General features: G+C 44.8%; 2 protein-coding genes across 2 annotated transcripts in view; one reads left to right on the forward strand and one right to left on the reverse strand.

The window, feature by feature from the left end:
• RAD51 (RAD51 recombinase) overlaps positions 1 to 3,507 on the forward strand; it is a 41,845-nt gene extending 38,338 nt beyond the window's left edge. The window contains exons 8-11 of the mRNA XM_017530966.2: positions 1,050 to 1,163; positions 1,530 to 1,659; positions 2,041 to 2,162; positions 2,910 to 3,507. Coding sequence (XP_017386455.1) covers positions 1,050 to 1,163; positions 1,530 to 1,659; positions 2,041 to 2,162; positions 2,910 to 3,033 — 490 coding nt within the window. The 3' untranslated portion in view covers positions 3,034 to 3,507. The remainder of the gene's footprint in view (positions 1 to 1,049; positions 1,164 to 1,529; positions 1,660 to 2,040; positions 2,163 to 2,909) is intronic.
• A 4,350-nt stretch (positions 3,508 to 7,857) lies between these two features.
• RMDN3 (regulator of microtubule dynamics 3) overlaps positions 7,858 to 10,620 on the reverse strand; it is a 21,849-nt gene continuing 19,086 nt past the window's right edge. The window contains exons 9-13 of the mRNA XM_017530889.2: positions 10,198 to 10,275; positions 9,874 to 9,972; positions 9,561 to 9,614; positions 9,364 to 9,444; positions 7,858 to 8,585 (exon numbers count right to left, since the gene is read on the reverse strand). Of these exons, the coding sequence (XP_017386378.1) occupies positions 8,532 to 8,585; positions 9,364 to 9,444; positions 9,561 to 9,614; positions 9,874 to 9,972; positions 10,198 to 10,275 (366 nt within the window). The 3' untranslated portion in view covers positions 7,858 to 8,531. The remainder of the gene's footprint in view (positions 8,586 to 9,363; positions 9,445 to 9,560; positions 9,615 to 9,873; positions 9,973 to 10,197; positions 10,276 to 10,620) is intronic.

The following is a 10,620-nucleotide window of genomic DNA, read 5'->3' on the forward strand; positions in this document are numbered from 1 at the left end:
TTTTTTAGTTGTACAGTCGTCTCTCGTCTCTTTTTTGTCTCCCAGGTATTCCAGTTGCCTGTTGAAAAGGCGCCGGGATCTGTGCGATTTCCCATGCAGTAACCCGCTGCGCCAGCTGAAACAGCCACGCTGAGATTCGTGTTGCTTTTTTGCCTGGGAATCTCCTGGCCTGGCTCCCTATTTCAGTCCCCTTTTCTATCCGTTGAATGGGTGACTCTGTCTTCCCCGAGATCCAATTGCCAGCTAAAACAGTGCCTGGACCCATGTATTTTGTACTGAGAACTGCCGCGCTGGAATGCTGGCCGTTTGGCCAAAACAGCCGCTCCGGCCGAAACAGCTGTGCCAGCCAAAACAGCCCCACTGGCGACCCTTGGGGCTCCTCCCCCTGCGAATCTCCTGGTCTGTGGGCAATAAAAATCCGTCTGGAAATGCGGCGCCCACTCACTCTCTGCGCGTTCGCTGGGAGCTGCAATCCTGAGCTGCTCCTAATCGGCCATCTTGACTCCATCCTTATATTTTTATTTTTATATTTTTAGACGGAGTCTTGCTCTGTTGCCCAGTTTGGAGTGCAATGGTGTGATCTCGACTCACCGCAACCTCCGCCTCCTGGGTTCAACGATTCTTCTGCCTCAGACTCCTGAGTAGCTGGGATTACAGGTGCATACTGCCACCATGCCCAGCTAATTTTTATACTTTTATTAGAGACTGGGTTTTGCTGTGTTGTCCAGGCTGGTCTCAAACTCCTGACCTCAGGTGATCCACCTGCCTCGGCCTCCCGAAGTGCTTGGATTACAGGCATGAACCACGGCACCTGGCCCTCCAAGAATAGATTTGATTTATACTGAAGACTTGCCAGGTAGAGCTCCAGAGTAACTGGATGCTATCATCTCTCTGCTTATAGTTGGCCCGAACTTAACAGAAAGGGAATTACATTCTTTAACCCTGAAACTACTGTCAGTACCTGTTCAGGTAATTTAAGTGTCAGAGATGAATTGCTCATCTGCCTGAGTTCTGTGTGCAGACTATAAATGTTCTCTCCTCTCCTATAGGTATGGTCTCTCTGGCAGTGATGTCCTCGATAATGTAGCATATGCTCGAGCGTTCAACACAGACCACCAGACTCAGCTCCTTTATCAAGCATCAGCCATGATGGTAGAATCTAGGTATGTGGTCAGTATAAGACACCAAATACGTTCTTAGAGTTCTTACCTGGATCCTGTAATGGCTATTTGGCCAGATTGATAGTAGCTTTAATTAGAAATGAGGAGGTTTAAGTTTAATTCCTGTTTTTACACTCTTGCTTTGTAGTTTAGGGCAAGTCATTATTAAAAATGAAACCATAATCTATCTGAATTTTGTGGAAATCTTGTTAAATGGTACCTCAGTTGTTAGTGCTGTGCAAGTATTTTAATAAAACATTTATATGCAAGAAAAACTATGAATATGAGATTTTAGGGTGGTAAGGAAGGGGAGAGAATCTGCCTGACACAGGCTAGATAGAGGCTTCAGAGAATCCTTGCTTCCTGTAGGTATGCACTGCTTATTGTAGACAGTGCCACCGCCCTTTACAGAACAGACTACTCGGGTCGAGGTGAGCTTTCAGCCAGGCAGATGCACTTGGCCAGGTTTCTGCGGATGCTTCTGCGACTTGCTGATGAGGTAAGTTTTGGGATAGGGACAGAAAATGCCTACTTTTGGTGGCTGTGAATTCCAGGAGCCTTGCTAGGAAGCCAAGACATCAGTGCCTGAGATGATCAAGCTCTATTAGAAAAGGAGGAAGAGGACCAGCTGGGCATGGTGGCTCACGCCTGTAATCCAAGCACTTTGGAGGCCAAGGCAGGCGGATCACCTGAGGTTGGGAGTTCAAGACTAGCCTGACCAACATGGTGAAACCCTGTCTTTAAAAAAAAAAAAAAAAGAAAAGAAAAGGAGGAAGAGAGATATGAGTCATTCGTTGCCTTGTAGGGGAAAGTGGTAGCAGCATTAAGGCTCTTGGAATGTCTGTGACCACAAAATTGACATTTTTCCTTTCTCCATCAGTTTGGCGTAGCAGTGGTAATCACTAATCAGGTGGTAGCCCAGGTGGATGGAGCAGCCATGTTTGCGGCCGATCCCAAAAAACCTATTGGAGGAAATATCATTGCCCATGCATCAACAACCAGGTAAGATGAGGGAATGATTCTTTTCAGAATGTCATGTTAACTGTGAAGTAGACATTAAGATAAAACATTTTCTTTTAAGCCCTGTTAAAGCTACTGTTGTATAGACACTTGGGAACTCTTGCTAATCTAATGGACTTGCTTTGGTTGGTATAAATATTTGCTCATATAAGAATTAAAAACCCACAAATGTGGAAGAATGAATTTGAATAATTATGCCTCTCCCTGGTTACTAAAAAAATGGGCTGGGCACAGTGGCTCACAGTGGTAATCCTAACACTTTGGGAGGCCACGATGAGAGGTTAGCTTGAGGCCAGAAATTCCAGACAAGTGAGGGCAACATAGTGAGGCCAATATCTCTGCAAAATAAACTAGCCGGTATGGTGGTGTGTGCCTGTAGTCTTAGCTACCCAAGAGAGTGAGACGGGAGGATCAGTTGAACGGAGGAATTCAAGGCTGCATGGAGCTATGATCACATACCACTGCACTCCAGCCTGGGTCAAAGAACGGGACACTGTCCTGAAAAAATTTTTTTCTTTTTTTAATGTTTCAGTATGGACAATCCACTTAAGAGGGGCCAGGGCAAAAATGGATTCTGCCAGGTTGGAAATGCATTAAGGAAAATAGTACAGAAACATCCACAGTGTTCTTCTAGGACGAATATATGTCTAAAAAATTTTCAGCTCTTTTATAGGAATAGAATTCTTTAATTATAATAACTTGATGCTTTGGTCTGTGTCTTTGGGTCAGATTGTATCTGAGGAAAGGAAGAGGGGAAACCAGAATCTGCAAAATCTACGACTCTCCCTGTCTTCCTGAAGCTGAAGCTATGTTTGCCATCAATGCAGATGGAGTGGGAGATGCCAAAGACTGAATCATTGGGTTTTTTTTCTGTTAAAAACCTTAAATGCTGTAGCCTAATGGGAGTGCACTGCACTGCTCCCTGGTGTTCACAGGCCTTTTCCTGTTTTGACTACCAGGAAAAGGCTTCCGGGAAAACAGCTATTGTATCAGCTTTTCTGATGGTGTAAACAGGAGACAGCTAAGTAGTCACAAACTAATCTAAACTGTGTATTCCTCTGGAGTGTATTAATCTCTGTGTTTTCTTTGGTTTTGGAGGAGGGGTGCGAAGTATCTTTGACATGGTGCCTTGGGAATGACTTGGGTCTTTATAAGCTGTCTACGGGACAGTCTTATGTTTCTAAGATAACTAAAGCTGGAGAGACTCGACCCTTCTGTCACTTCTGAATTAATGGTATAATAAAATGCCTGAGCTATGTAGCACAGGGAATGGGTCTCTGCACAGATTCTTTTTTTCTGTCAGTAAAACTTTCCCCTCAGGCAGGTTTTTAAGTTGTATGTCTGAATGATCTTGCGTAAGGTTTTGGTTATGGAGTCTTGTGCCAAGCGTAATGGGCCGTTAGCCCTTCACCATCCACCTGCGTGGTCTTTTATTGCTAAGACTAACTCAAGATAATTCTGGAGTTTTAAGCATTTCAGGCCAGGTATGGTGTCTCACGCCTGTAGTCCTTGCTATTTGAGAGCCTGAGGTGGGAGGATCCCTTAAGCCTAGAAGGTAGAGTTTGCAGTGAGCTGAGATTGTATCACCGTACTCCAGCCTGGGGTGACAGAGTAAGACCATGTTACAAAAAAAAAAAGCAGCATTTCAGAAGGTAAGTAAACAGATTGTGAGGCTTCTAATAAAGTAATTAATAGTAGTGAATGTGCTGTTTATAGCAGATTGGGTCTCCATAATCTTTTTGGCACTGCGTAGGTAGGGGTGATTAGTTTCTATTACTTTAAGATTTGAAACCAGAAAGGGAAGTCCTGTTTGCGGATGATTTTTCTTGTTCTTTAACCTAATGGAAAATAAAACAAAGATATACCATGGCTTGCCTTGTGGCCTTTGTTTATGGTTTTGTTGAGGCAAAGTTTTGCCCTTGTTGCCCAGGTTGGAGTGCAATGGTGCGATCTCGGCTCATGCAACCTCCACCTCCCGGGTTCAAGTGATTGTCCTGTCTGTCTCCCGAGTAGCTGGGATTACAGGCGGCTGCCACTAGGCCCGGCTAATTTTTGGTATTTTTTTTTTTTTTAGAGAGGGTTTCATCATGTTGGCCAGGCTGGTCTTGAGCTCCTAACTTAGGTGATCCCCGTCTTGACCTCCCAAAGTGCTGGGACTACAGGCGTGAGCCACCGCACCTGGCTCTGGCTTTTGTTTCTATCTCATAAGTCTGTGGTTGTGCAGATCTGGTACTTGCCTAGATTATTTTACTTCAGGGTTTTGGGTTACTTCTTTTCCTCTCCTTCAGACTTCTACGTGGAATTTTAACTAGCTCTTCTAACTTCAAAGGGTCTCTCAGCTAGTATTGAGAGAAGAGGCAGTTGAAATCTCTGCTGCTGCCTGTTGGTACCACTGCCTGCAGGGACATAGAAAGACTCGACTCAAATTAATGTTGCATTGTTTCTGGGGTTTTTTTTGTTTTTTGTTTTTTGAGATGGAGCTTTGCTCTTGTCACCCAGGTTGGAGTGCAATGGCGTGATCTTGGCTTACTGCAGCCTCCACCTCCTGGATTCATGGAATTCTGCTGCCTCATCCCCCGGAGTAGCTGGGATTACAGGCGCCCACCACACGCCCTGCTAATTTTTGTATTTTTAGTAGAGACACGGTTTTACCATGTTGGCCAGACTGGTTTCGAACTCCTGATCTCAAGTGATCTGCCCGCCTCAGCTTCCCAACGTGCTGGAATTACAGGCGTGAGCCACCATGCCCAGCCCTACAATGCTTTGTTTTAAAAGCAGTTCTAGCCAGGCACGGTGGTCCATGCCTACAATCCCAGCATTTTGGAAAGCTGAGGTGGGTGGATTATGAGGTCAGGAGATCGAGACCATCCTGGCCAATATGGTGAAACCCTGTCTCTACTAAAATAGAAAAAATTAGCTGGGCATGGGGGTGCACGCCTGTAGTCCCAGCTACTCAGGAGGCTGAGGCAGGGGAGTTGCTTGAACTCAGGAAGCGGAGATTGCTGTGAGCTGAGATGACACCACTGGACTCCAGCCTGGCGACAGAGCAAGACTCCCATGTCAAAAACAAAATAAAACAAAGCAGTTCTAGTCTCTTTTTTTCTTTCTGTCCTGAGATGGAGTTTCCCTCTGTTGCCCAATGTGGAATGCAGTGGCAAAACTCACTGGAACCGCCACCTCCTGGTTTCAAGCAATTCTCCTGCTTTAGCTTCCTGAATAGCTGGGATTACAGGCGTGTACCATCACGCCCGACTACTTTTTGTATTTTTAGTAGAGACATTTCTTATTGTTCTGACCAGGCTGATCTTGAACTCCTGACATAAGGTAATTCGCCTACCTTGACCTCCCAAAGTTCTGGGATCACAGGTGTAAGCCACTATGCCCAGCCTCTCTCTTTAAAGAGTAAGAAGAATCAGGGACTGGGCCAGGTGTGGTGGCTCACATCTGTAATCCCAACACCTTGGGAAGCCAAAGTGGGTAGATCACTTGAGGCCAGCCTGTGCAACATGGTGAAACACTGTCTGCACAAAAAAATTAAAAATGAAAGTTATTTGGGCATGGTGGCACATGCCTGTAGTCCCCAGCTACTCCGGTGGCTAAGGTGGGAAGGTCATTTCAGCCTGGGAGGTATTGGTTGTAGTCAGCCCTGATCACACCAGTGCACTGCAGCATGGGTGACAAAGCAAGACCCTGTCTCAAAAAAAGTCAAAGATTGAAAACTAGCATTGTCAATGTCCCTGGAAGCCAGAGACCAAATGGAGGTTATGGGACTCTTTTTTTCCCTTTACCTCATTTCACTAGTTAGGACTTACAACCCAGATCCTACCCAAAGTGCTCAGTGACCGTTTTTCTGTTTTTAAAATAAACTTAATGTATGTTTAACATATACAACATGATGTTATGAGATATTAATACATATAAGGAGGCTGTGTATGTGATGGTTCACGCTTGTAACCCCACCACTTTCGGAGGCCAAGGTGGGTAGATCACCTGAGGTCAGGATGAGTCCAGCCTGGCCAACATGGTGAAACCCTATCTCTACTAAAAATACAAAAATTAGCCAGGTGTTGTGGCAGGCACCTGTAATCCCAGCTCTTTGGGAGGCTATAGCAGAATTGCTTGAACACTGGAGGCAGAAGTTACAGTGAACTGAGATCATGCCACTGTACTCCAGTCTGGGTGACAGAGTGAGACTCCATCTCCAAAAAAAAATATATATATATATATATATGTATATATATAAGTAAAATGGTCTTAAATGTCCTATGACACCGATTTCCTTGCCAGGAAGAGTAAAGTCCTCAGCCTGGTCTGGCTCAAGTACCTTTTCCTCTGAATGTGTGTTATTGGTGGCTGGGCCAAACCCTGTTTTCCATACAGAATAGTCAGTGTTCCTAAAAATAATAAATATTTAAAACCTCTTATTCACACCTTAATCTTTTGGTGGCAGGTCTCACCTGAGCTGACTAGAAATAAAAGCTACAGCCTTGCTGGAAAGCCCTCTCAGTGCCACTGTGCAAGATGTCATCCAGAGCTTCCTAAAGGTACTGAGGTGGACGGGGGGTGTGGGTGACAGAAATACCGGAGTAACTTTGCTTTTCCCTATGGACATTATTGAGACCCTAATTAGGAAGGGTTTCTGGTAGGGGGGCAATTTTGTGTTTGCCTGTTCCTTGGGAAAATCACTGGAGAAAGATGGATTCCCAGAGCCACTGAATCTAGGTTTTAGACCAAAAAATATTAGAATTGAGTATATCTCAGGTCCTTTTTCATTACTATACCACAAAATAAATGAGGTAGTATAATAAAGACAGTGATATTCTGGAGTAAGAGGTTGGTTCTTAAATAAAAGCATCTTTTTTTTTTTTTTTGAGGCATAGTTTCACTCTTGTTGCCCAGGCTAGAGTGCAATGGTGTCATCTTGGTTCACTGTAACCTCTGCCTCCCAGGTTCAAGCAATTCTGCCTCAGCCTCCTGAGTAGCTGGGATTACAGGCCTGCGCCACCATACCCGGCTTTTTTATTTTATTAAGTAGAGATGGGGTTTCACTATGTGGGCCAGGCCGATCTCAAACTCTTGGCCTCAAGTGATCCAACTACCTCGGCCTCCCAGAATTCTGGGTGGGATTACAAGCATGGGCTACCACACCCACCCTAAGCATTTCAGTCTTAAATACCTTATAAATGAATTTGACCTAGAAAGTTCTCTTACTTTTTCTTCTAGGTGGAATTAGGGGTTTGTGCTGGTGGCTCTAAGAATGAACATGAGACTGGCAAGGGAGTACCTGCTTAGTTGCAGTAGGCCTTGTTTAGGCTAAAAATAAGCCCAATACCAGCTGGACACAGTGGCTCATGCCTGTAATCCCAGCACTTTGGGAGGCCAAGGCAGATCACCTGAGGTCAGGAGTTTGAGAGTAGCCCGACCAACATGGTGAAACCCTGACTCTAGTAAAAATACAAAATTAGCTGGGTGTGGTGGTGCATGTCTGTAATCCCAGCTGCAGTGAGCTGAGATCATGTCATTGCACTCCAGCCTGGGCAACAAGAGTGAAACGCCGTCTCAAAAAATAAGCTGAATACCTGTATTTTACATACTGGAAAGAGCATTAACTGTAACCTGCCTGCAGTAGCCTCTATCGTCAAACAATTATGGAGGTGTCAAACAAGACTAAAAAGCTGATAACATCAAATTTGTTTTATTTCAAATTTGTAACAAAATATATTCTAGGCAACTTTTCAGACATCATTTTATAGAATCATCATAAACCCTGTACCACTGCTATCATTCCAAAAGCTGCTAGAACTCTGGAAGTCATCAAGTGGTCCAGCCCTTCAGCCCAGGAATACAGGTAGAATTCACATGATAGGTGGTAAGAAAGCAATGTCCGTGGGCCACTCTGATCCCTCCTTTTTACCCTGGTAGGTAAGGTATGATCTTAGGAATATATATATATTTGCGTGTGTTGAATATTAGTCAGTGAAAAAGTTAAAGTGACAAGTTCTATGCTTTGTTCTCGTAGCTCTTTGAAGTTATCCACCTCACCAGCAGTTGGAAGGTCTCAGGTCTAGCAGGCTCCACCCATGTGCAATCCTGGGGCAGGTGTGCATCTTGATTTTTTCCCCCTAGAGATCACTCAAGGGAGAGAACAGCAGCAACTCAGGCCACCAGTACTTCCCCAATTTTACATTAGGTTAAGAGGTTAGAATAAATTAACTGATGGGGAATGGCAGTAGGTGGCAGTCAGACCCAGGAGTCAGATTTGAATATTTGCCTGATCTCAGGAAGGTCTAAGAAAAAAAAAAGCTTTGACTTTTATAGTGGCATCAAGTCATGAAGGCCAGTGAAATGTGCTTAGTCTCCTAAAATGACTTCTAATTCCTCCAGGTCCTTCTGCAGAGCCAAATCCTAGGGAAACAAAGAACAAATTTAGGACTCAAAATTTAAGCCAGCATTTTCCCAGACCCGTGGAACCTGAGAACAGGGGCCCTCTGCTTCCTTCCTGAGCTCTGTTATATTCTTTTTCCTACTTTCTCAGGATAGCCTGGAGCCCATGAAATCTGTCTCGTCCCCTAGAGGTAGACTGTGTTTCGTTCCCTAGGAAAGATTTTTTCCTAAAAAATGTCACATGATGATTCAGTTAAGACAGGCAGTTTTTCTTTTTTTTTGAGACGGAGTTTTGCTTGCCCTGGCTGGAGTGCAATCTCAGCTCACTGCAACCTCTGCCTCCTGACTAGCTGGGATTATAGACATGCAACACTATACCCATCTACTTTTGTATTTTTAATAGAGACGCGGTTTCTCCATGTTCATCAGGCTGGTCTCAAACTCCCAACCTAAGGTGATCCACACAGACAGGGAGTATTTAAAAAGCATTACTGCTGGGCGTGGTGGCTCAAGCCTGTAATCCCAGCACTTTGGGAGGCCGAGGCAGGTGGATCACGAGGTCAAGAGATCGAGACCATCCTGGTCAACATGGTGAAACCCCGTCTCGACTAAAAATACAAAACATTAGCTGGACATGGTGGTGCGTGCCTGTAATCCCAGCTACTCAGGAGGTTGAGGCAGGAGAATTGCCTGAACCCAGGAGGCGGAGGTTGCGGTGAGCCGAAATCATCCCACAACAAACAAGAAGGGAAAACAGGGCAAAACTCTATCCCCAAAAAAAAAAAAAAAAAGGCATTACCTCCTTAGTGACATCTGGCAGCTCCAGGGCCAACTTCATCCACCATCTAGCTTCAGAGTTTTTCCCTAGTTCTCTGTAGCACTGAAAACAGACAACAGTGAAACCTGAGAGAAATAGTATCAGGAGACTAGAAGAGGGTGAGTATATGTGCTTTCAGGAGTTCCCAGAACTATGTTGAAGTAGACAAGTGAGTTTACCTTGGAAATATATACCCTTCCTGCTTTGGAAAATCCTGGCTGTAGTTCTTCAGCCTGGGAAAAGGGACAAAGGTATTTCAGTAAGAGGTTCCTATATTCTAATCAGGCTGAAGTTTATGAGAGATTTCTAGTCGCCAACCATGTGGCTAATTCAGTGGGTCTGAAGAAGAAATCTGTATTTTTGATAAGGTGCGCAAGTGATTCTGATTTTCCCATAGAACAAGCAAACACAAAATTGCCCCCTACCAGGAAAACCTTGTAAAAAACAAGGTTACCCTGGTGTTTTTCCCTGCCACCCACCCCTCTCTGATACCTTTAGGAAGCTCTGGAGGGCATCTTCCACAGTGGCACTGAGAGGGCTTTCAAGCAAGGCTGTAGCAGTTTTTTTTTCTAGCCAGCTCAGGTGAGAGACCTGCCACCAAAAGATCAAGGTGTGAATAACAAGTTTTAAAGGTTTTTTTAATCTTTGAAAATGTACTGAAAACAGGGTCAAAAGGGCCTGGGTCCAACCACCAATAACATTCAGAGGAAAGGGCACCTGAGCCAGAGCAGACCAAAGATCTTGTTCTTTCTGGCAAGGAAATCAGTGCCAGAAGGCATTTAGGACCATTATGTCAAGCCCTGAAATGCAGCTTACCTGATAGCACCACCTGCCAAGAAGAAAATGAGCCATGGGATTTTCTGGCTGGAGAGCAATGGCTTTGTCCACATGCTCCTAAGGGGAAAATGTAAACTAACATCAAACACGAGAGTTGCTAAGAGCAGCAAGGGCCAGACGCGGTGGCTCATGCCTGTAATCCCTGTACTTTGGGAGGCCGATACAGGCAGATGACCTGAGGTCAGGAGTTTGAAACCAGTCTTCACAGTCCTAGCCAACCTGGTGAAACCCTGTCTCTACTAAAAATGCAAAAATTAGCTGGGCATGGTGGTACATGCCTAATCCCAGCTACTTGGGAGGGTGAGGCAAGAGAATTGCTTGAACCCAGGAGGAGGTTGCAGTGAGCCAAGATCACACCACTGCAGTCCAGCCTGGACAAGAGAGTGAGACTGCCTCAAAAAA

The sequence above is a fragment of the Cebus imitator genome, unplaced genomic scaffold (genome assembly GCF_001604975.1).
Source record: "Cebus imitator isolate Cc_AM_T3 unplaced genomic scaffold, Cebus_imitator-1.0 Scaffold70, whole genome shotgun sequence".
Lineage (NCBI taxonomy): Eukaryota > Metazoa > Chordata > Mammalia > Primates > Cebidae > Cebus > Cebus imitator.